General features: G+C 50.8%; 2 protein-coding genes across 5 annotated transcripts in view; one reads left to right on the top strand and one right to left on the bottom strand.

Moving 5' to 3' along the window:
* The window catches only part of nAChRalpha6 (nicotinic acetylcholine receptor alpha6), a 295,193-nt gene that overhangs the window by 70,412 nt on the left and 199,159 nt on the right, over positions 1-25,622 (bottom strand). For 2 of the 4 annotated variants that reach the window (XM_025304355.1, XM_025304356.1), the window contains exon 9: positions 18,118-18,204. The exons of the other annotated variants lie outside the window; for them this stretch is intronic. In XM_025304355.1, coding sequence (XP_025160140.1) covers positions 18,118-18,204 — 87 coding nt within the window. The remainder of the gene's footprint in view (positions 1-18,117; positions 18,205-25,622) is intronic. 4 annotated transcript variants of the gene reach the window in all.
* LOC112589792 (uncharacterized) overlaps positions 1-25,622 on the top strand; it is a 156,420-nt gene that overhangs the window by 66,361 nt on the left and 64,437 nt on the right. The gene's annotated exons all lie outside the window — the stretch shown is intronic.

The raw sequence follows: 25,622 nt of genomic DNA, 5'->3' as shown, positions 1-25,622 counted from the left end.
AATTGACGGCAATAAATCCGCCAGCAAATCGGAGTCACCGGACACCTCCATTTTTCTCCGTGGAAGGGTTCTCTCCTCTCCTCCCCCTCCTTTCCAAGGCAAAAGCCCCCGGAGTCGACGTCTTTCTTCTCTCTTTTTAATCAGACCGTCGCGCCTTTTTGCGCGCAACGTTCAATGAGGCCGACGTCGCGGATGAAATATCGATGAGATATCTCGTGCTGTGTGTGCTCAGACATGATAATTTAGAAGCGAATCAATTTTCGTCACGCGCACGCGCACGCGCGCGATGGACGGCCGCGTGTCGCGCAACTTTTTTTATAACGCCCAACTTTTTTCCGCTAAAGCCGAGAAGGGGATCCTCGCTCGCGGGGAACGTGAAACTTTCTTCGTGCAGAGATCCGAGATCCACCGAGGTGCGTGAGAGCGTGAGTCGACTGAACGAGCGCCGAACTCACCGACGATTAACGCCTCGATCGAAGCATTAAGGGGACTGGAGGGTCAGATTACTGAAAAATCGTGCTTGTTTTTTCATAATATTTTGTGACGAACTGAATAAACGTGCAAGAATGAAAATTTTTGATATATTTATCAAACATTTGAAGAGTAGAAAAATTTTGTTTATTAACAAATATTCATATAAATATACGTCCACTTAAATTTTAAACGCGTTTCTCTCGAAATTTTATCGTTCAACTTTTTGCAGTGATTTCTCCGAAACTGAGCTGCGTATCGATTTGAAATTTTAAAGCAATGATATTTGTTCATCTGGCTCTCAGGTGAACCATGGACGACTCCGTCAAAATATTTCATTTCGAGATATTAATTTTTTTATTGCAAAAAGACTGAAAAATTTGAATTTTTTCCTAATAATAGCTGCCAATTTGTTAATTTTGTTCGATTTTTTTTTATAGTGCTTCACCGGATAATGATAAGCCTCCTTAAGATTTCTAGCTAAAATTCGCTCTGATCGGACCACCGAGAGCCGAAATATTATTGCAAAAACGACAACTTGAAAAAAAAAAGGAGAGTATATTTCAGCTATATATATCGTATATTTATATGAGTATTTGTTAATAAACAAAATTTTTCTACTCTTCACATGTATAAATGTACCTAAAATTTTCACTCTTGCACATTTATTCAGTTCATCGCAAAATATTGTCAAAAACCAGCATGATTTTTCAGCAATCTGACCCTCCAGTCCCCTTAAGCGCGCGCACTTAACTACATTGTTGCTCGTGTCGGTGAGACGTGTACGAGACGTGTTGTAAAGTCACTGCTGCGCCGCGTTACCTCTGCCAGAAGATCGACGGCGGCGGCGGCGGCGGCGTCCCGTTAGGCTTCACCCGAGTGCTCGTAAATGACTAAACTACGAGACTACGCGTTATGTCGGTGATTAAACGAGCCGCCCCCGTCAATTACCGCGCGATCAATCGACGGCGTGTGGGATTTAACGCGCTCCCGTCAAATTGAGAACGGATCGAATGCACCGGCTGCGCCTGGGGGCGGGGAGGGAGAGGAGGGCCGTTATCTCGACGGGCATTATGGGCGCGCCGAAAATGTCGCGCGATGAAAAACAGTAATCCAGCCTCGGGGTCCACGACAACGTGAGCCGGAAACCGAGCGGAGTCTTTGCCGACCGCTCTCTCTCTCTCTCTCTCTCTCTCTCTCTGCCTCTCTCTCTCTCTCTCTCTCTCTCTCTCTCGTTTCTCCTCCACCCCGGATCTCGCCCTTGCAATCGCGTCGACGTGATCCCAGACTTCTTACTATTAATTCAATTAAGCGTCCGTGCCGACGCCCCGGTCGCCGGCGGGACGTGGTGCGAGTGCGCCGCGGAGGAAACAACCGCAGAAAATAATCCGGCCGTCGTTCCCGTGGCCGGGGCTTACCGAATATAATATCGCGCCGGCGGATACTACGTGGGATAAAGGAAGAGAAATCGCGCCGCATCTTCGCCCCGTGAAACGCCGCCCGGCGGGTGGGACCTTTTTCACACTTTAGAGACACAAGCGGCCAATAAAGTTCGGATTTGCCGAACGATGTCTCGTGGTGGAGAACTCGTGTCGTGTCGAGCTTCGCGTTAATTAAGCCGGCTAAGAAGAGCGCGCGGGGGATATTCTTTTAGATTAATCAGCGCACGTTGGGCGACGAGTTTTCGCTCGTCGAAGGACGAGCGGCGCTACGACGGAAGGACGTCCGATTTTGACCGCACCGTTAAGCACAGCAGCGGCGGTGAAATTGAGACGTCCATTATAAAGATAGATCGTTGATTAGCCGGGTATCGATCCTCTCCCGAGGAGGATCCATTTGCGCCTAATTGGCTCTGAAATGTTTCCATAGAGACGTCACGACGGCGCTGGCCTATTTTCAACCATGGGCAGACGCTCATTGACCACAGACAGGTGCGCGTTGATTGTCACGTCAATGGCTTCCATGATCATTCAGGATGCTCAGCGATTGTCTATTGTTGCGTCATTAGCCTCCTTGGTGAGACTAATGAGGCGACGGATATGTGCGACGGCCCGTTAGGATATCATCTCCTTGGCTACACCGCGGCGTCCCGCGCGATTTCGGCTGCTTCTGTTTTCTTACTACGGCATTATGGCCGGCTTCTTTGCGACGGAAGAGAGAGAGAGAGAGAGAGAGAGAGAGAGAGAGAGAAAGAGATTCTCGTTTTAACAGTTTTAACAGTGTTTGTTCGCATCTATGCGTGTTCAGCTTGATTCTTTACGCTGTGGAAAATTAAGGAACGCGCCTGCATGGAGAGGAAATTTTCCTCAGAAGGATGTTAACAATCGTGCACCGACGAGGTATCATAACAGCTTGCCCAGCTAAGATACACTCGTATTATTTGAGATGTTTAAATTCCCCCGCCCCCCCCCTCCCTCCTCACCGCCTCCCAGCATGGGAGGCTACTTTCTCTGCGTACAATATAAGTATAAATTCTCGTACCGCAAGTATTGGGTTGGCAACTAAGTGATTGCGGATTTTGTCGACAGATGGATTTTACACTTTCTTTTGTTTCGTTAACGTGTTCAAAGTACCTAACCTATATTTTTTTCTTATTGTTTGGACTTCTACCTTTCATTTAGTACAAAAATTATATCGGTTAGTTGTTTAGTTTTGTTTTTATCCCAATTTAAAAATGGAAGAGCAAGACGTGCACTTCAGACATATTTTATTGTATTATTTCCGAAAAGGCAAGAACGCATCGCAAGCACACGAGAAGTTATGTGCCGTATATGGGAATGAAGCCTTGAAAGAAAGGCAGTGTCAAAATTGATTTGCCAGATTTCGTTCTGGCGTGATTTTTCATTGAAAAATGCTCAACGATCTGGCCGTCCAGTTGAAGTCGATGAGACCCATATCAAGGCCATTATCGATTCAGATCGTCATAGCACAACACGTGATATTGCAGAGAAGCTCAATGTATCGCATACATGTATTGAAAAAAATTTTAAAAAGCAAATTTAAAATTTTGAATTTTCATTCTTATTTAAAATCCGCAATCACTTAGTTGCCAATCCAATAGTTGGAGGGATGCCCGAACGAGAGCTCTATTATCTGATTATCGCAAGACACAGATTTGACGCGAGTACGTTCCACTTGACACGTTAAGCGCCGAGTGCTTCTTGCTGATCTCCCCGTTTATACGCGGATACATTTTCCCTTCTCACAAACTTGAAACTTTTAACTTTCAATATTAGGGTGTTATTTATTAAGTTTCGTATCGTCGGTCGCTGGAGATGACCGGCAGGACGTTTAACGTGTTAAGCGTTATCCCGCTCTCCAAATCTTCCGATTTAAGGAGCAAAATGATACAAACGTCCCGATAACTCTTGCGACGTATTATCCGGCGGGAAAAATTTTCTCCGCGCACCGACGCGACATCGGTGGCGTCGGAATTACCGAGGACAGTCGCCTCCGTTTTCGCCACTTGTTCACACACGACGTATCTACGAGGAGGCGGCGGCGGCGGCGGCGGCGCCGCCGCGCGATATTCGCCGATGTTGCATGTCCGGGTTGACGCGATCGAAAGATCGAACGGGGGAGAGGGTGCTTCCCGAGCTGGCTCGCGTGATACTTTCCGCCTGTCGCTTGAAATCCGAGTACACATCGTCGTGCCTACTTTCTCTCGCCACCTTCCGACTCGCTCTCACACACGCCCGATATCAAACGGACACTTTTCTTCTTCCGATCGTTTTTCTTTTTCCTTCATTCTTTTGTCTTTCTTTCTTTTCTCACGCTCGCGCCGATCACGATCATCGAGACGGCTCGTGATCGGCCGCGGCCGGGGGAGAATCGCTCCCTCTCCTCCCGCCGCGCGGCCGAGGATCTTCTTGGATCGAGCGGACTTACCTTACGCTTCCAGGCTGGAACGGGGGGGAAAGAGGTCGGGAGAAGGGGGGGGGAGACACAAAAGATTTGGTCGCGCGTGTTGCACACATCTAAGGCCCCGCAAGCTCTGTAGTCGCCCGCGGCGGTGAGGAACGCACACGCTCTCGAACGGATCGAGTCTCTCGCCGGCGAATCGAGTGGAAGCTCGTGAGATTGTTGAGGGTTGCGTGTGTGAGATAGAGATAGACAGAGAAAAAGAGATAGATAGATAGATATATATATATATATATATATATATATATAGAGAGAGAGAGAGAGAGAGAGGGACAGAGAGGGAGAGAGAGAGAGAGAGAGAGAGAGAGAGAGAGAGAGAGAGAGAGAGAGAGGGAGAGAGAGAGAAAGAAAGAGGAGAGAATGTACATCGCGGGGTGTGAAAAAGGGGGCAGGCGTGCCGCACACACAGCTGCGAGAGGGTGGCGACTTTCTCTCTCTTGAGTTTCTGCTTTCTCGTAGATTCTCCCGGCGCGCGTACACACGAGTGCGAAAGGGAAGCGTGCCTCGCGCGTGAGGACACGCGCGCACAGCGACGGATCGATCGCAGGATAACTCGCGGTCAATGCGGGTGATGCAAAGGTCGGGAGGGGGGAGGGGGGGGGAGCAAAAGGAGGAACGATAATCGGAGCGGCGATTCTCTCGTTGGGAGAAATATCCTCGTCAGACAGGGAACCGAAATCACGCATAGAAGAGACGGGCAGGAGGGGAGGGGGGAGGAGGGACCGTGAAACACCTCCTCGGTTTCTACTCGCGGAACGGAGAGTTCCGCGCTTTGGTCGGCGAATGATGAGAGTAAATTGCCGAACGTGCGCTTCTCTGCGGAGAGGAGCGTGTCCCCACGCCAACGAGGAGCCGAATCGTCGATCGAGCCCGATCCGCGCTCGATCGCGCGGTTTCCCTATCGATCGTTCCCGGACACGGGCCGGGCGATTAAAGAACGCCGGCCGCCTTCGCTGAGATCCCGTTTCTCATCTCATCTCATCTCTCTCGGCTCGTCGATCAAACGGCGAATGATCGAGTGGGCGGCCTTCTTCGCCGTCACCTGCGACGTGTGACGAAGATTCCGCGAGATGCGGATTACCAGCGCGCGCCCGATACTTACCGGGTGTCTCGGATGCGGGTGGACTCTTGGAAAAGCGCATCTCTCGAAAGAAATTGCCGACGTGAGGTACAGGGGACTGCTCTCTCTCTCTCTCTCTCTCACTCTCACTCTCTCTCTCTCTCTCTCTCTCTCTCTCTCTCTCTCTTTCTCTCAAAGAGGCAGTCTCGAGACGACCGCCGTCAGGTCGTCGTGGAGAAAGTACGACCACGCGATTCATGGATGCACGTGCGAATGAGCGATCGATCGATCGATCGATCGATCGGCTGTGTCCATCGTCGCAAGGCTCGACCCTACGTCGACACAAAGCCGTCTCGCACCTGAGCATTACACGAACGCACCGCCATCGCGAGGTGCGGTCGGCGCGCGGTCGCCATCAGTAACCGATGGAGCCACTAACGCCTACGAAAATGCTTCGAGTCCGACCGCAGACCCGGATTGCAGGAACACAATTAGCCGAGCTGTCCTGGATCACCAGAGAGAGAGAGAGAGAGAGAGAGAGGGAGAGAGAGAGAGAGAGAGAGAAGGGGGGAGGGGGAGCGTGTGAGAGACAAGACGATTTGCGAGCCCGCCTCGAAATTGCTCGGCGATATACGGGAGCGAATGGCGGCGGGGCCTGCGCGCGCGAGTTGAAACTCTGCGGCCAAGCCAAATTATACAGATAAGGACAACTATTGTGTAGATTCCCTCGAATTCGAGAGAAACCTCGCTGCGATACCTTGTCGCTCTCCTACCTCGTGCCACGTGTCGATACGACTTTCTCTCTCCCTTTCTGCCTCCCTGCCGAGCGGCAAGTTCCTGCCGCGCCTTAATCGCGCACACGAAGCTGCGATACGCGCAGGAGCGGTGAACTCGCGCGTGTCCTGCGATACCCGCGCGCGTGAAGTTGAAGCCGCGCCGGATGTTGAAGTCTGGGCGAAGCGCGAGACGGCGGGGGGGGGGAGGGGGGAGTGAAGTCGAGCGATCGAGTAAACGAGCTGGAATCTCGCCGTCTTCGCGTCGCCCTGCGACTTTTCGCGACTTTATCCGCGCTCGTCCGAGCAGCAGACAGTTTCAGTCGATCAGTTTCGGCGGTTCGGATAATTTCGCCGGGGGAGAGACGGCGAATCGCTCATGCCTGCTTCACTCGCTGAGGCGCGATTCGCGAAGAAAGGAGCCGGCCGAGGGTGGATTCGAGAGCGAGTGACGAGCGAGTCGAGAGACGATGTTAAATGGAACAATCGAGCGATATGAGTTTAATGGCTGCTTAAGAAGAGCTTACCTGCCCCCTATGCGACAAAAAGCGGCTCTCTTCAATTTGCCAGCCGATCAATTTCGGGGTCTCGGAGGGACGAGTGCTCGAGCGCTTGTCGAGTACAAAAACTCGTGTAATTTCTGCGTCCGCGTAATAGCCGACTATTCTCTGGCACTCCCGAATTTGCGACTATTATTCGGGCAGCGGGACATCGGGAGTTAATAGTCGACGGTAATAGTCGCTAATACTCATTTGCCATTTGCCGTTATCAATTCTCGCAGCGGCTGATCTCGCCGTCAACCGGCTGTTTCTGCTTTCCGCAGGCCTGAGGTGAGGCAAAAGTACCGATGTTGAAACCTAACTTTGCACGATCTCATTTAAATCCCGATACTTTAAATTCGGATACTTCAACTTTCAACAGAATATACACGCGTGTATTGGATGTCGTAGATTTGAGAATATCCGTGTTTAATTCTTAAACACCAGGATGGAAGATTTAGCCGATGACATTTTTTGCTAGATAAAAGTAATTTTAACTACATGAACCAAACGGTAATGTATATTTTTTGTACTTTCAAGGGAAGGACTTATGATGTTCATGAATGTCGTCTTAGACCATTTATGCTGAAAGAAAAGATCTTTTCTACAGCGAAGGGTTGTTGGTTTTCCTCTAAAAGATTGTACATGACTCAAAACTGTTTTACAAACGCTGCTGCAAATTTTTTTTGCCGAACCTTTATAATTCATATGCATTCAGAAGAAAGTAGTAAAAAAATTGTGGGTGAGAATTCATCTGTCTTGGTAATGGGGGGTAACAGAAACATCCTAGTGTTCAAGGATTAAGGACCAAGATAATGAGAACTTCAGAATTAGGTATCCTGCTAGCATTGGTGCTTTCGCCTCGTAATAGTCGCGAGTACTCAGTACTCGGTGAGCAGTCGTGCGACCGGCGGACATCTCCGATGGACTCGAGTGAGTCCGAGTCGACGAGTACTCCGCGTGTCTGGATATTGACAATGCTCTCTGGTCGAGTGTACTCGCGGCCTCGAGAGCGCAAGAGCTGCAGCGCCGTTTCGGGGAGGCCCCCGGAACCGTCGCGAGTTCGTTAAAATAAAATGGCGGGATTTATATACGGCCGACACACATTCCGGGTGTTTTATTTAGTCACGACGATTTTATTTAAAGCAACAGCCGAATCACATATCGGAGAATCGCAAAATGGAGCACGCCCGGCCGGCTTGTCGAGGAGTTAAAAATTCGCGGATTTTACGTTTCATTTGATTCACGTCGGAATTCATCGCACCGTTGCGCCGATCGGGCCACGGCCGCGAAATATCCCCGTCGTGATACCTTCCTTTTCGTTTTTTCTTTTTTTTTTTGACAAGGCTGCGTCATGGCGGACTTATCGGGCATGTCGATCTCCACGGCCGCGTTGGATGCACAATGCATTAACCGTGCCCGCCACTCGATAATGCGCCGCGCTCCGGCCTAGGATATTTCGAATCGAGTCGCGCCGCGTCGACAATAGCGTATTTTTACCCGCTCGATAATCAATGCCCCTTAATTCTCCTGCAGTCTGCAAAATTACGCTGTCGCCGCCGCGCCGTTTCGGCGGAATGGCACGCTTCGCGTTACCCTTTGTAAATTATCTCAGTATTAATTTTCCAATCAATCGGCACGCGCGTGTTGACTTTCCACCCTGGCGAATCGCGAGGCTCAGCTTCGTGTAAAAATACTAGATCGCGCGCGACAAGCACTGACAGTTGTCACGCAAGCGTCAATGCAAGTGGAGAGACGTTTCCAATTGAACAAGGTCAGCGCGGCTGATCCACCGCGGCGGATTAGCAACGACAATTGTCGTCTCGAAACGAGACAAGCCGCGAGAGCACTTCTCCTCGACGCTCTCGCGTCCAAGAATTGCACTCCTTGCGTTTTCGCGCGATCTTCGCGAGAACAGCGAGCTCGCGGAGACGTGATTTGTTAATAAAGGACGATCCCGGCGGGGAATATCGTCCTGGCGACTATTCGCGCGAGGGGGAGGGGAGGATTGACCTCCCCCTTGGAAAATGTTTCATTCCGTCAGATTTCTCCGGGCCGCCTATTGCCCCACTTCGATTCACGTACGGCTTATGTACCAGCGGCATATCCGATATTTTGGAAACTTTTGATATCGTCCGTTTTCGCTGTACCTCGGCGAATCTCGAGATTCAATATCGTTGGTGCCTGTCCGCGATGGAAATTGAAATTTGCATCGTCCGCCGCGTGCTCTCTTTACATCTGCCGCCCCCGCGCGCGCTGTCCCTCCCTCTCGCTCTTTCTCCCTTCGGAATCGCGTCGGATAAATGAAACGTCCGAGTGAGTCGTAACACGAATAACGTCGTGTTAAGGAAGATACATGAATCGTAAATCGCGCGCGCGCGCGCGACAACGACGACGAATGAGGACGCGACGCGCAAGTTCCTTCCTCTGGCCCGGCATTAAAACGCCCGGCGATAGTATTCCTAATTAGGAAGTTTCCCAGCGGCCGCTAAATGAACAATTAATGACGCGAGATATATCGGTATATATATCGACGCGATATATACGTATATATATATATATATATATATATATACGTATAACCGGTGCAATCATTATGCGCGCGGACGCCGTGAAGTTTTAATTAAACGTTTCGCATTTTAACGCGCGCGCGCGCGTCGCGTTCAGCGGAACGTGCAACTTTCCCTTAAAAGCGAGTCATGTCAGTTTCGTCGTGAAAAGTCCCAGTGGCCGGGAGAACTTGGTGATTTAGAGTGAAGGCTGATAATTTACCAGCCCGGCCCGGCCCGGCCGTCCCGCGCGGCCAACTTTCGTTCGAAGGATTTAACGCTGCGCGCCGCAGCCGAGAGCTGCAGCACACCGACAGCCGTCGTGACTTCCGATGAAAAAAATAAAGCTATATAAATATTTTTCGAAAAATGGACAAACAAATAAAGAGAGGGGCAACCGGGCGCAAATATCTCCCGACGGATGAAAAATAACGATGACGCGGCTCGTTTGCGACTCGCGCCGTTTGGAAATGTTGCGAGCAACTCCCCTTCGTTATCCCGTCCGGCGAAGTAACTCGCTGCTCCTCCCACTTCCGGAGATTCCCCGACAAAGTCTTACGTTGCAAGTCCTTACCCGCAAAGTATCCCGCAAAGCACCGACCTTAATTTTCATTCTAGTGATTTTCGGATCTCTCTGTCTCTCTCTCTCTCTCTCTCTCTCTCTCTCTCTCTCTCTCTCTCTCTCTCTCTCTCCCTCTCTCTCTCTCTCTCTCCCCCTCTCGCGCGCTGTAACGATGAAGATCGAGAATCCCAAGAGGAGGAGAAACAGAGAGACAGAGAGACAGAGACAGAGAGACAGAGACAGAGAGAGACAGAGAGAGAGAGAGAGAGAGAGAGAGTCGTAGCAAATGAGACGACGACGTTAATATTCCGAATGTCGTGCTCCGAGCGCTTCTTCTTCGGCGTTTACGCCTCCGTCGCTTTCCTTCCGGATTGTTCGTCTCTCGCAGAGGAGGCGGACAATTATGCGGCCGCACGCTGAGCGATTTTGGAGCGAGGCGCGAGTCGCAACGACGTTGAAAAATGCATCCCGCTTAAGAATACATCGTCGCAGCGGGGGCGGCGCGACGATCTTAAGAACGTCGCTGCGAACGCCCGTTAAAACTCGAGATAGGCGTAACTTATGGTCGCGGGGGTCCGTGTTCGCGCGTTATCACCGCGGTGGAACGTGATATCGGTGCATCGGACGCCGGCGTGTATAGCGACCGGAGCTCTAGGCGGCACGGTAGCTCGCATAATCGCCTTCGACGTGGCTGACGGGCTTGTCTTCTCTTCTCCTTCCTCTCTCTCTCTCTCTCTCTCTCTCTCTGTCTCTCTGTTTGTCTCGACTATTCTGCGCGATAGCCCGTGCTTCCCTGCATAAATTTGCATGGTGCGCGACGATGATCGGCCTGCGAGAGCACAAAGCGCCTGCTGGTTCGTCGGCCGCGCGTATCGGCTTTCCGTCTCGCGCTATTTTCTCGTCACCCTTATGGATTATCCCGTCGATTTAAACCGAGTTCGCCTCCGGCCGTGGACGAAACTGAAATTATGAGGCTGTCGATCGGGCGACTTTAGTGGCGTCGCGCGAGCCCAGGAAGTCAGCCAGCCCGCTGCGTTGGAATGATGACGTTTCGCGGGACTTTTGCAAGCCGCGTGTGCGCGTTCTCGGTGTAATTGTCAGTCAGTCTCGTGATATCGGGGTGATAACGGGTAAAGCCGTAAAAAAAGAAAAGAGAAAACATGCGGAGACTTTGGCTTCCCGCAGACGCGGAATCGCATTTTTCAAAACATTACGCTTGTAACTCGAGTCTCCGTACATTCCCCAGCGGGACTCGTCGACTTTTTCGGGCAACTGCGATGGATCCCAATTAGATCCCGAGAAATTTCCCAGCTCGCGTCGGCGACCGCAGTCGCGGTTGTTTCGAGGGAGGGGAGACTCTGCGGTAACCAGAGGATGCCCGTGCTCCTCATAACGGCGAGTAATCGTTGCAACTTAAATAGAAGCACGACGCTCCACGAGTTCGCCAAATAATGCCAGCGCGATTGAGCCGGAAAGCGACGCGAAACGCGCGCGAGCGTGGGAGCGTCGAGTCGAGCTCAAAAGAATGTTCAGTGTTAAACGCGGTCACGCCAATCACTCGCCATTTCCATATTAGATAAACGTCATTCGCGGCAGCCGAGCGACCAGATCTCGTGCCAAGTGCGGAGTATGAAAAATGGGCGAAACGGGCCGGAAGCTCGACGCTGGAAACATGATCGGCCGTTTCGTCGCGCGTTCGCATGACCGAATCGCTTTTTGAATACCGCAAGCTGCGTCGAGCCCGACGCACCGCGGCAGCGCGGCTGGGTCGTTGGACGATTTTACGCGGTAATTTTACGGTAATCGCTCCAACGAAAGGACATGTCTAACTGCTCTTGACGAAGCTCGTTTTGCGTTTCGGCAAAACAAAGGAGAGAAGAAAATTGTCGGAGTGAAAAAAGCAAAGACGAAAACGCGATACCGGGCGTCGACTCGCGTAAAAACGGCGCGATTTCGCGGGAAATCGCCTCTCTCTCTCTCTCTCTCTCTCTCTCTCTCTCTCTCTCTCTCACGGTTTATATTCGCGGCGCGGCCGAGTCGCAATTTCGCGCATTCCGCAGCGCTTAATGAAATTCGCGCAACCGAACGTTCGGCCGCGCGCAACCCTATTCGCGACAATCGACACTCGCTGATCGGCATTAAAGCGCATTTGCGAGTCGATTTCGGGTTATCCGATGCATTTCCGATAATTAGAAAGCCGCGAGGCGTTTCGCGATAATTAGAAACGTTTTATCTCGCCTCGAGCTCTCGCTCGCGAAGCGAAGAGAGAGAGAGAGAGAGAGAGAGCCCGTCATCGTCTCGCTCGTCTCGGTTTGCGGAAATATCAATTTACAAGCGGGAATTTATCGGCCGCGTTTCGATTTACTCCCGCGCACGCGAATTCTCGTCGATCCAGTCGATATCGCATTTTATCCGCGGCGTCAAACACAGACGATCGTCCGGGCGAGCGAACGAGCGACTCGCCGCGAATCAGCTCGAATATTCGCGAACGCGATTTCGCCGAAAAATTCACCGTCGCGGGAAGAGGGCTCGCCGCTCGCGCTCGTTGCTCGCGCAGCTGAACGTCATATTTCGCGGCCGGTGAGCATTAATCGCGGGAGACAGCCGCCATAAAGAGAGCCGCGAAGTTATTCATCTGGCGGACTCGGCATGGTTACAGAGTGCCTCTCGCGTGGCGCGGACGGACATCGATTCGGATGATGGAATCATCCAGTCGATGGAGACCGATTGAAATTGTTCGACGCATTACTTTGATTTATTTCCGCCCGACTAGGGCGGAGACGACGAGTCCGTCGTTATGGAGAGAAAGAGTGAGAGAGAGAGAGAGAGAGAGAGAAAGAGACTATTCGTTACGAGGGATATATTAATGGCGTCATTTTTATCAAACGTATTTTACGTCTCGCGCGTTAGGGGTCGAATCGAAGCCACCGCGGCCGCATAAATCTGATAACGGACATTGAATTCGCCCGAGTATCGTAATGCAGTGATACGTTGAGCGCCAAATTGTTACCGCGCTTTCGAGTCACGTGCGTGAGGAAGACGTCGCGCGTCTCTGCCGCGCGTGTTCTCTCTTAAGCGCGAGATCCCGACGTTTCCAGTCGAACATCGCGGGCAATTGTATTTCTTGCGACTTGGCGACTATTTGCTCCGCCCTCTTGATATAACATTTTACTCGAGCGAATTTGCAGCGTGGAGACGCGCGACACCCGCGTCATTCTGATCGCGAGCGGATCAGGAGAAACTCGCGTGGCAGCGGCAGCGCAGACGTTGTCGTCCGCGCGACGACAAGTGGCGCGAGTAACGACCAAGTTCGATCGGCCAAGGGTGGAAAGTCAAGGCAGCCACTCATTACCGCCGTTGATTGCTTCGGCAAACCGGCAGCTTTGCGCGTTATCTCGACTGCGTAATTCGCCGAGCCGACAGAGGCTCCGCGCGACTCCGCGCGAGGAGGCATATAATTAGCAGCGACTGTTTGCCGCCAAATTAGTGCGATTTCATTCAACCGAGAGTGCCGTGACTCACGGCAGCGGCAGCAGGCTCCTCTCTCGCGTCGCCGGAGAGGAAGCGACCGCCGCTGCTCCCGCGGACCAAACTGCCGCGACTAATCGGTGGCTTTCTAATCTCGATGACGCTGCGAATCTTCACAGTGGACGCGCCGCGTCGGCGGGATACCTGTTGCCGATTCGCCCGGTTCGGCCGGCGAGAATAGCCGGGATGCGCTTCCTCGCTGAATTGCGCTTCTAAACGCGCCGGCGAAGAGTGGATCGCGCGAAAGGAAGGAGAGAGAGCGTCGCCGCTCTCGGGCTTCGAAAGCTTCGAGGCTTCGCGAGGCGGAATGAAGCGCGTGTTTCTCGTGTCGATCACGTGCCGACGGAGATGCTTGCTCTCGGCTGTTCCGACGGAGTTCTCACCTGCTTCTCGGACGAAGCTCGACTCTCGTCTCGATCGCGAGACGCGTGCAGCGGAGAATCGGCGACTCGCGTCGCAGCGCCGCGCGCTAATTAAGAACCGATTCGAGACTCGCTCGGTGCGTCGACGGTGTTCTCGACGGCGTTCTCGCCGAACACTCGTTAGAAACTGAGATGTCCTCGCGCGTAGTTTCTTGCGCCGCTAGCTCTCGCTAATTAAGGAGGAGCGGCGGAAACTTCTTGGTGATCCCGGCTTACGGGAGGTCGTGGCTGATGATTTGATCCCTCTCCCCCTCTCTCGCTCTCTCTCTCTCTCTCTCTCTCTCTCACTCCATATCTCCGTCTCTTCCTCTCTTTCTCACTCCCCCCTCTCACCCTGCCTACCACATACACAATCTCTTTCCACATGTATATCTCTCCCTCTTTCTTTGCACAAGTGAATCGTTGACAACGGGATGCGATTCTCCGTGACACTTTCGGTCGCCGGAGGAAGCGACCGGGGTGGTCGAGTCGCCCTGGGAAAGGGCGGAAAAGGGCGCTTCGCGGGAACGGGATAGCGCCTAAACGAATTTGTGCTCAGCGCCGTTCACTCTCGTGGGGTTTGTTTTAAGATGCATCGCGCGGCGCATTTATCCCAGCCACGGACTTTAATTAAACTTTCTTTCCCGAGGGAAAGTACGTAGCAGCAACAGGGGCTGCTTCCCCTGCGCGCGCGCGCGTGTGTATGTGTGTGTGTGTGTGTGTGTATATTTTACGTGTGCGGGTCCCCTTTTTTCCTCTTCTTCTTCCTCTCGTCGTACAACAGAGGCGAGCGGTGTCTGAAAATCGATCGATTTGCGACTCGATTTTCCTGCCGCGTGTGGAACGGTTATTCTATTGCGGCTCGCCGCGCGAACTTTAATTAAGTCAGACTATACCCAATCGAATCCCTCTTCTTCCTCTCCTCGAGCCACCTCTTGTGCGTGGTGTAAAGTCACGAACGTGTGTGAAGTCGTCGGCTCACATTCGCGTCTCTCTCGTGTCTCACCTGTTAGAGGTAGCCTAGGATGCTCAGAGCGCGACGACGCGCCGTTGAAAATGCAAAAGCCACGATCTCCGCGGCTTTCGCCGTCCGTATCGTCCGTATCGACGTCGCGTTATATATTTAATATCGCGGATGGACCATCTCGACCCTTGCGATCCGTTTGCCGACCAACCAGCCGAGCACCGAGTCCGCCGCGGGCTCGTCGGGGTTATACGTTTCCCCGTCGACACGCGTGCGTGTCGACTTCTTTCGTGCGAGACTTACATGTATGTGTATATATACATATGTATAAAGGCGGTAGAGAACAATTATTTCATCGCCAAAGTCGCGAGCGGGGCGGACTGTGTAGATTATGCAACAGGCTGCGCTAATAACGAACATTTGTACATCGAGCACGTCTTTCGTTGGCTTTGAAAAACAAAGAGACAACGAGTCGCACACCAAATTTACGTTGCTTTGCGCATTTCGTGCGCGCTTGTTCGGCACGCCGCCGTTTATTGGGACGGGGGAGGGAGTCAACAGCGAGTCAGGTGGATGTGTATGCATGTGTGCGTGGGACACTTAGACGAAAAACGTGATAGAACACTATATTTATATATATATATGTACGAACGTCTTATATATATATATATATATATATAAGACATACTTTCGTTCTACGAGGGCAGGTTTTCAAGCTTGGTACGATCAGAAACGAAATTTCGGGGACAAATTCTATCTAGGAGCGAAGGAGCGAGGACGCAAGGGCGGTAAAATATTTTTATATGTCGCGCGGGCTGAGGTAACCAATTCGGTGCGTAAGGATCAAGGATGCGAGTATCTTCGTAACGAGCGCGTAAACGCGATGAGATCGACGAAAGTGCTCGACACGTTGCTCCGAAGCCGTTCAGGATCCGCGTTTGAGTGTCATCAAATAAATTTCACGCACCGTAAGAACAGAGACTGACAGAGAGAGAGAGAGAGAGAGAGAGAGAGAGAGCCATTTGCGAGCGTAAACTTAATTCGTAATCTATTTGATTGTCGTCGCCGCTGACGTTGACGCGACGGCACGTAATGCGGCTCGTTTGTCGGATTTTATTCGTGACATTCACATCTTGCTTTACTGCTTGCCGCCCCGACGTAACGGTCGCCATCGATGCAAGCGTAAAAATAAAATTGTACATAAAAGATCTCGGCACATCCCATGTGTGTGTCCCCTTGCGTTTTGCCATTCGCGAATGAGCGCGCCGGCTGTGCGCGTACGAGCGAAATCGGATCGCGTTCTGCGAGCATTACATCCCCCGGGTGCTCGTCACTTTGCGTTTATGACTCCCCGCGCCGCCGAATGATCCATTCCGGACGATAATTGCGGCCATCTAAATATTGCAACGCGAGACGCTATCTACGCTTTTGCTTCGACTTCGAGACTTCGTTCTTTCGGTCTGAGATGAGAGACGATTTTCGAGACGAATTATTCCCTCTCTCTCTCTCTCTCTCTCTCTCTCTCTTTCTCTGCTTTTTTTTCCCTCCACCCTATTACATTTCGATTAAACTGAGCAATCCATTTATATCACTAATTGAAACGTTTCATACCTTCGCCCGCGACGCGACGGAAATGTCGTTTCCTCGCTTCGATAAAAAGAAAGAAAGACGAAAGGAGGGAGAGAGACAAGAGAAGAACGCTCGCGACGTTTCCCGGCGAAGAGGTATAAGGCGCGACCTCTCGTTTATCGCCACGTCGGATTTTCCCGGACGAAGGGCAGCTCGTTCTCTCCCTCCGCCGGGAAACTTGGACGGCGGTCGCGACGCGACTGGCATTAGCCACGGAAAATCCCGTTTGACGAGTTTAACGTGCCGGCGCCGGATGATCGGCGTCCTACAACGTCCTTCGTCTCGTCCTCGTCAGCCGAGACACGGTGTATTCTCTCCGCCGGGCCGCATCGCCGAAATGCGATAACCGGCAGCGGGATTTGCAAGCTTTCCACGTTAATCCGCGACATCCTCCTTTGCGCGCGGTAGCGCAGGATACACGCGCGCGTACACCCCGAGGGTCGCCGTGACAGGAAGCCAGCCAGCCAGCCAGCCAGCCGGCCAGTCGGCCGTCTCCTTCATCCAGCAGCCCCCGAGGAGCAGGAGGGGTGGTGGAGGAAAAGTGTCGCCGCGACGCGACGGATCGAAATGAAGCGAGATTGCCTGGCGCGCGTAATCGCGAAACTTTAATAATCTCGTCGGGCGAATAATTCTCGCGGAAAACGACGTAAAGATTGACGATTCCAGCTCTCCGCTCGGCTGCCGGTCGAGATCTCATCGAAGACGGACCGGCTCCTTCTCGCGGATAGAGATAACACGAGCTCGCGAAATTAAGCGTAATCCTGGGCCGAGGAGAAATTAAGAGCGGGATACGGGATAATAAGTCCCAGGGGAGGGAATAGAGAGAGAGAGAGAGAGAGAGAGAGAGAGAGAGAAAGCGAGGAAACTGGAAGCGCGTGGAAGGGAGAGCTATCGACTCTCGGGAAACGTATAATCCCGATTCCCGCGGCGATCTTTTATTTCCCAACCATTTCCCGAGAGCAGGCTCTCTTTAGGAGCGATACATTGCTCGAATATATACGCCGGTCCTTTCGGGAGAAACGATTCGGCTTGCTCGCCTGCCTGCCTGCCTGCCTGCCTGCTTGCTTGCTTGCTTGCTTGCTTGCTTGCTTGCTTGCCTCGGTCGGTCGGTCTTCACGAACTCGCCTCGGAGCGCTCATTATCCAAACGCGATAGTACCCGAGTCTCTCGCTCGTCATCCTAGACTACCCTCGACTTCGATCTCCCACTTCACTACTTGTGTACGCGTTGTGTCACTTCGTTCGAGGCTTCGTAGGATTTACGCAAAGGACAGGCGATAAGGTCTGCGGGGCGCGCCGTTGCATCGTCTGATTCCGTGGTAATGTCCACGTGGGATCTCGCGCGACTTTACTTTGAGAGACTGTCGACGCAACTGCGTCGCGACGAGTCTCCGAGTGTCTCCTCGACGGCGGAGAACTTGGAACAAGAGAGAGAGCGCGCTTATTCGGAGACCCGTGGACTCCGTTTTGCAAGCGATGCTCCGTTTGTTTTCTTACAATTGCGATACTTTGCTATATCAGCGACGCGACCCTTCTTGGCGTCGCCAAGTGAGAGGAGCTGCTCGGACGCAAGCTCGGGTCACGGCGCGCCTCGAGTTTATGACGGATATGTATATATATACATGTATAATATATATGTATATATGTATTTGTATGTACAGACACCTTGTAAAAACACGCTTGCCAAATGCGAGTTACCGTTGCTTGACAATCATAGGTACCTATTAAAGGGACAGCGTCCGAGGTCGTCGGCATGCTTTCTGCCACGAGGTTCAGGAAAACTGTCAGCGACAGCAGAATGGTCACTCCTGCATGGACAGGTCGAAAAATCACACATCAACATTGCGTCAACATTCACCTCAGCACTCGCGCGCGCCTAACGCGGGGGCCTAACGTATCGTTCTATCACCTCGGGACGCGGAACGCAGCTGGGGGGTTAGGTTAGGTTCGGCTTCAGCTAGATCGCCGACTAGCCTAGATCGAGGGGGGTTCAGTGCTGAGGCGTGATCGAAAGTCGCACGAAAGCGTTCTCGACTGCTGCACCCTTCCTTCGTCCTTGCTTCTCTTTTCGCCGCTCGTCCGCGAAATCCGATCCGGCGGGCTCTCCGTGATTATGGAATCTCCCGGGCAAATTCGGACCCGCGTATCGTCATTGTAATCTGCCGATTGACAGAGCCGACCTGAGCCCGAGGTAGGGCGCGACCTGCTGCTGCTGCTGCTGCTGCTGCATCCGAGAGCGAAATTGCGTCTCCGCGTTTTCGATTATGCGCAGAGATACGCGGCCCTGAGACGACTCGACCTGAGACTCGGTGATGCTCGAACTTGTTGCGCGAGCCTGTCTTAACGCGACGAGACGTTTCCTGGCCGCCGTACAGATGACATTCTTTGGTTCAAAATTCTCTAGAGACCTGAATTTCCATCGACACCAATGGATGAGGTTGATCCTGAATAAATTCCGAAGAGATCTGTCTTGCCAAAGTTTGAAAAAAATTTTTTTCTCGAATTATTAGCCCCAAAAGAGGAAAAATTATCGTTAAACGCGAGAAACTTGTGAAATACTCATTATTCGACACTTATTTCTATCTAATAGCGTATTCAGCGGATTGAAACTATGAAACCAATCAACAGACATCTCGAGATTTATCTTGAACCAGATTTTGAGCCAGAAACCCATTAATCCAAAACGCATATGTCCAAGATACAAAAATATCAAATATAGACTCGTTAAGGGGACTGGAGAGTCAGATTGCTGAAAAATCGTGCTTGTTTTTGACAATATTTTGCGATGAACTGAATAAATATGCAAGAATGTGAAGAGTAGAAAAATTTTGTTTATTAACAAGTACTCATATAAATATACGATATATATATAGCTGAAATATACTCTCCTTTTTTTTTCAAGTTGTCGTTTTTGCAGTAATATCTCGGCTCTCGGTGGTCCGATCAGAGCGAATTTTAGCTAGAAATCTTAAGGAGTCTTATCCATTATCCGGTGAAACACTATAAAAAAAAATCAAACAAAATTAACAAAATGGCAGCTATTATTAGAAAAAAATTCAAAATTTTCAGTTCTTTTACAATAAAAAAAATTAATATCCCGAAATGAAATATTTTGACGGAGTAGTCCATGGTTCACCTGAGAGCCAGATGAACAAATATCATTGCTTTAAAATTTCAAATCGATACGCAGCTCAGTTTCGGAGAAATCACTGCGAAAAGTTGGACAATAAAATTTCGAGAGAAACGCGTTTAAAATTTAAGTGGACGTATATTTATGTGAATATTTGTTAATAAACAAAATTTTTCTACTCTTCATATGTTGTATAAATATATCAAAAATTTCCATTCTTGCACATTTATTCAGTACGTCACAAAATATTATCAAAAAACAAACACGATTTTTCAGTAAACTGATCTTCCAGTCCCCTTAAAACAAGACCGAGGGATTTTGAGTCTCCATCAACCTAGGAATCTATCAATCCTAGAACTTTTTAGCTGAGCTGATGAGCTTTGTAATTCTGAGTTTTCTAAAAGTTGATTATAAGTTCTGGGGTCTCGCATTTAGTATCCATAGGCTCGAACCCATTGAGGTCGAACCCAAGACCACTGTACTTTAAACGATAAACTTTTCAGACGAACCCTAAACCCATGAACCCTGAACCGATAATTTTTTCAAAATTTCGGCCAGACAGATCTCTGTGGAATTTATTCAGGATCAACCCCTCATCCATTGGTGTCGATCAGTCGGAAATTCAGGTCTCTAGAGAATTTTGAAGCAAAAAAGTCATCTAGCCCCACTGTGCGCCGCCTCGCCTGGCGCTGACTCGCCGTCGCGTCGGGTCGCGAAGAGAGTGCGTTTCCTCCGCGCGAGACCTTCCTCTCTTCCCCTCCGCCAAATTACATCATGGCCCATTTCTTCCTCTCCTCTCTCCCGCCTGCCCAGGCAGCGTCACCCGGGGAGAATAATGTCGCGCGCGAGAAATTCGCGCGCGAGCGAGCTGCAGAAAAATCCCAGCGAGGCGGGGGGAGGAGAGAAATTTACAAAACAACGCGGCGAGCGAGAAGAATGAGCACGATCGCTCGGAGAATCCGCCGCATCAGCACGGAATGATTTATGACTGGCGCCGGGCGGAGCTGCGGCGTGATATTAATGACGGCGACAGCGCCAAGAATGACGCGAGAAGAATGCAGGACGCGCGACGATATCCGCGGAAGCTCGGCCTGCGATCGAGCCTCCGCACGGCGGACGGAGCGGACGCGTCGCAAGAAAGCCGTCGAAGAAAGCCGTTCTCGCTCGAGGACGATGGAGATCAGCCCGCAAAGTTCGGGACATGTAACGAACGCTGCGCTGCGCTGCGCGAGGAACCGCGGCGTTGGCGACTTGGCCGAAACCGGCTAATGCCCATTTCTACCAAACCTCTTTGGTTAACTTAACCGGTTGGTTATTCCAACGGAATTGACCAGTCACATTTGTCGTTAACTAGAATTATGAGATGCGATTGGATCCATTCCGATGGAATAACCAGTCGGTTAAATTAACCTCGGTTGGTAGAAACGGACATAAGTCGCGCTCGGCAGCTGCATTAGCGCGCAACAGTCTTCAAAGTGGCCGGCGGAATTCGATTATCTCTGCGGCGCTCTCGAGAATCGGGAACTTCCGCGCGGACGATTGATGACTCTCGCCGGACGAAGCGGACGCTTCGACCGCGGCTGATTGAGCGGCCTCGCGGGCGCAGCGAGTTCTCCGGGTCGCGCGCGCGCGCGGATTTGTCAATACGGGCGAATAATTCAGTTAAGAATTCCCAGTGTCTCGGGAACGCACGCTGTGATCGAGGGGGGCGGCTGTTACTCTGTGCGGGCCTGGCGAGAGGGGATAATGAAAGGACGACGGGATTTGTAAGAGACGGTAGTTTGCGCGTTTATCCTTCGCGGTCGGATCGAATCGATCGCAGTCTCGTTTCCCCCTCCGGCTACGTTTCCTCCGTGCTTTCTTCCCTGACAGATTACGCGTTTTATGATTAAACGGGGCTCATTTGGTACCTCGCGAACGTGGCAGACAACATTGTCTGTACATTTATCCTTGTCACAGGCAGCCGAGTCGAATAGCCCCCCGCGGTCTCTTTTTCCTTCGGCTTGTCCGTCTGATCAATTTTCCTCGGCGCGAAATTACGCGCTCCACGGGGCGGACGGGGGGACTTGAGTCGCGGAATGTGAAGGAAAACGTGCGCTTGAAACTGATCCTTCGCTCGTCTTGCACACCGTAGAGTACCGTAGTACCACGCTCCTAAATTCGTTGAGAAGTCCGTTTAAGCGACGACACGCGATCGAAGCGCGGCCTCGAATAAGAGTAACGTGTCCCGACGAGATCGACGGGCTTAAAACCGCGACAAGGTGCATTCGCGGCGGGTGGCAAACCGCCAATAACATCGGAGAGCCGGCTGTCGGTCAGCTAGCTGAGGGAAGACGGAGCGGAGCTTGAGGAAGGCCGGCCGATTAATTCCTTGCTATTAGACCCGAACGCGTTCGCCGAAATACGACCACCTGTGTGGCGGATATTTTTTTCTTTTTTCTTGTTCCGCCAAAGGCTCGATTTTCAATTAGATTCGCGCGGACGAATAGAAGCGCGCCGCTCCCTGCACGACCTGCTTCGACCGTGTGTCGCGCATGATAGATCCGGGAAATAAGTCCGCCGGCGAAAAGAAGAAGCGAGATTGATGGTGGTGATTATCAAGCGGAAGATTAATCCCCACGCGTCCGCACGCGAGGGGAGATTTTTTCGGTAAACATTTCCGGACTTTTCTAATATACTTGGAGAGATATATCGAAGTTGGATTCTCCGCAAATTTTCCTCCTCGATTCACGCGGCCGACGGCTCTCGATGATCTCCACTCGAAATTTCTTGCGGGCGGAGTCTTGATCGTCGAGGTGAAAAGCGAGGTGAAAAGCGGCGGTATTTTTGCTCGGAGCGATAGCGAAAATACCGGCACTCGCGAGATCGCGCAAGAGCAAGTGTCTCATTGAAATTTAGAGAGGACTCTTGTTCCGTTTGAACGAATGTTTCAATCGATTAGAATGAATACGGACGGCCCGTGACGCTGCTGGAGTGCGTCAGACTCACTTTTCCATTGCAGATGTTAATGTTCATCCGACGATTCGGAGCGGTGAATTTACTCCGTCGAGAGTCGAGAGTCACTCGGCGCGGTTTGAATGACTCGGTCTGCTCTTCCAGTGAAGATTCGCTGTAAGAAATTTCGCGGCCCGGCGAGTAATCGGTGACACACTGCGCGAATTTTATTGCAGAACACCGCCGCGCGAAGCACGCGAGTCCTTCTCAGCTTTCGCGCTCCCAAAAAATGTGTTTGCTAAATCAGCCACCGTGAATCTCGTCCGTATATTTATGCGAGACGGCACCGTTCCGCGCACTCTGTGTTTGCTTACGTATAGGAAATGCTCAGCCATGCGGATTCTGGGGAAACAAGAGCTTCCCCTGCCAAGGACCCCTCCAGTCGATATTCCGGCGGAGGAAAAACAGTGATAAATTTCCGTACGCGATGATTTAAGTGAATACGAGCGTCTCGTGTAGCCGGTGTAGCGCGAACGACAGAGCTTTCTTCCCCTCCCCCCCCCCCTCCCTCGATCCCTCCCACGGTGCAATTTCCGTCGCTGTATTCATACGTGCCAGGGACGCGTATCCCCGCGTCTTTCGCGTAAATATGGAACAAAGGTTTTTTTAGCGCGAAGGGCGCACGGATTTGCATACGAAAGGAAATCGCGCGAGAGAGATCCGGCCCGGCCTTTTCGCGCGCTTTGAAGAGGGAAAATGCGGGCGGCGCTATCGGATTAAACACTCGTGATTTTTCCGAATGGCACCCGCGAGATCACTTTGATTTCTTTTCCCCTCCACCCAAGTGGCGCTCAAAGCGACACGAGACGTCATCCTCGAATAATGAGGTCGATATCGTCGCGCCAACGACGAGTCTGCCGAAAGACACGGGAGATCATGCGCATTCGCATGTGATTTTTCAGCTGCCACGCGTGTTACAATTCCGCCGTGGGATTGACGCAACCGTTTCTCCTAATGGAATTCCGTCCCTCGCGAAGCGATGCGCGAAACGCGCACCTGTTCTCGCGCGCGGAGGCTCGTGCCTTGAAGAAGGACATCCTAGCATCCTCCCGCCGCCGTCCGTTTCCACGGACGTTATTCCTTCCCTCAGGACAGGCACCATTGTAGCGCCAGCGAGGTCATCGCGCGTTTACACGTCGTGACGATAAATCCCTTTGTCTCGCGGATCTCGCGAATCATCGCGGCTGCCGCAGCAAGACGGCGCGCGGGCGCGAATCACCCCGACTAGAAATTTTGATCTGTGTTCACCTAACATTGATAAGGACCTAATAGAGTGAATGAAAGGTAATCCTAAGTAAGTCAGTCCTTACGACTGTCCTAACGACAAATGAGTAAGGAAGACCTTTATAAGGTTATAATGATTGGGTCCACATTAGGACCTTAATGTACCAACCTAGTGTATGATATGATATGGTTCAGTTAATCAGGTCCTTGTCGGGATCTTATTCATTGTACCTAATATGATTTGCATTATCAAGCATTTTTAACGAAACAATTTTTGACTGTCATTTCCAAATATAAAGACGTTCGCATTGAGAAAACACTTCAGATCACTTGAATATATTTGTAAAATGCTGTCGAAACTATCCTCTTTTTAGCAGTCAATAAATAGTTGTAAAATTACACGTGACATGCAACTTTTCTCTCCAACACTACTTTATGTCTTGTCATTTTGTGATACTTTGTGATCTTATGACATTCATTTTATGTTTCTTTTCCGAAACATTTTACAAGTATGCTCAAGCGATCTAAAATATTAATTCATGCAAGTATCTTTTTATTTGGAAATGACATGAAAGAATTCTCAGCGTGTCATTTCTTATTTCCAATGTCATCATCCAATACAGCCGTGGCGAGTAATCAGGAGCCATAATTTGAAAAAAAAGTAATAATAATAAGGATAATAAGGATTCCATAAGGTGACTCAATAAGGACTTGACTAAGCCTTACTAAGGTCCTGATATCCACGCTGCGTTACATGACTCACTAGGACCCGATAGTATTACCTTATTGGGATCTGACTGGGTCCAAATGAGCTTAACCTGATCAGGACTATGGGATAAATCTCTAGTCGGGGCCGCGTTTGCCGCGCGAAAACGGTTATCGAGCGGGGCTCGTCCGCAAAAAATTCCGCTGCTAGGAACGAACGACGTTACGAGCGCGCACGATAAGGGAATGGCGGACTTGTTGCCGATCGCTCAAGTTGATGCGCGCCTTGGATTGCGCGAGTTAATAAGTAAATTCAGCTTTGAAGTTCATTCGGCTGAAGCTCCGAGCGCGGAGAAGAAAGTTCGCTCGGACGTCCACGCGACGGTGAGCGGGCCGAGTGCGTTCCGCCCGAAGGAAACGGAATTTTGGATTCTTAGGACCGAAGTTGCTAAGAACGAGAAATTCCGTTTCCGTTCCTCCGCGTGTTCCTCGAACGGAATTTCCGGCTCGCGGGATCGAACTTGATTCGCGGGAGGCGGAAATTCCTGCGCGCTTCCTCCGGCGAAAACGCGCCCGACTCTCGTTCGTCGCCGCGTTAATTCAACCGGCCCTCTTTCTCCGCGCGAGTATTTTTGTTGCGGGACGGTAAATTCTCCCTCGCGCTTCTCTCGCACTTCGTTCTGTCAGTCGTCGAACTTTCTTCCCCCTTCTTTCCTCTCTCGTCTTTCAAGTAAACCTCGAGGAACGTCAGACGCCGATCTGTTTCCAATTTTTTATGGTTATTTTTTATGTCAAAATATGAAGAAATCTGTTATCATTTTTAGCTTAAATTAATTTTTTCAATTTTTTCGAGATTTTTCAAGTTTTGCACTATTTTATACATATTTAAAACAATATATCTTAAAAATATATATATCTGATTTCTTGAAACTTGCACACACATGTTGCCGATTATGAATCAGAACCATTTTGTAAAATTCAAAATGGCGGATCTGATATGACATCATTGTTGAAAAAGTGTTCAGTTTTACGCTACATTCGACGTTGGCACACTTCTCACTGCATCCAGCAAACAAGCTCATTTTAACGTAAAAATCTGATAAAAAATTAACAAGAAATGAACGAAAAACTTGAGAAATTTCGAAAAAATTGAAAAAATTAATTTAAGCTAAA

The sequence above is a fragment of the Harpegnathos saltator genome, unplaced genomic scaffold (assembly GCF_003227715.2).
Source record: "Harpegnathos saltator strain DR-91 unplaced genomic scaffold, Hsal_v8.6 scaffold60, whole genome shotgun sequence".
NCBI classification, from domain to species: domain Eukaryota; kingdom Metazoa; phylum Arthropoda; class Insecta; order Hymenoptera; family Formicidae; genus Harpegnathos; species Harpegnathos saltator.
This window is presented reverse-complemented; position numbering and strand designations above follow the sequence as displayed.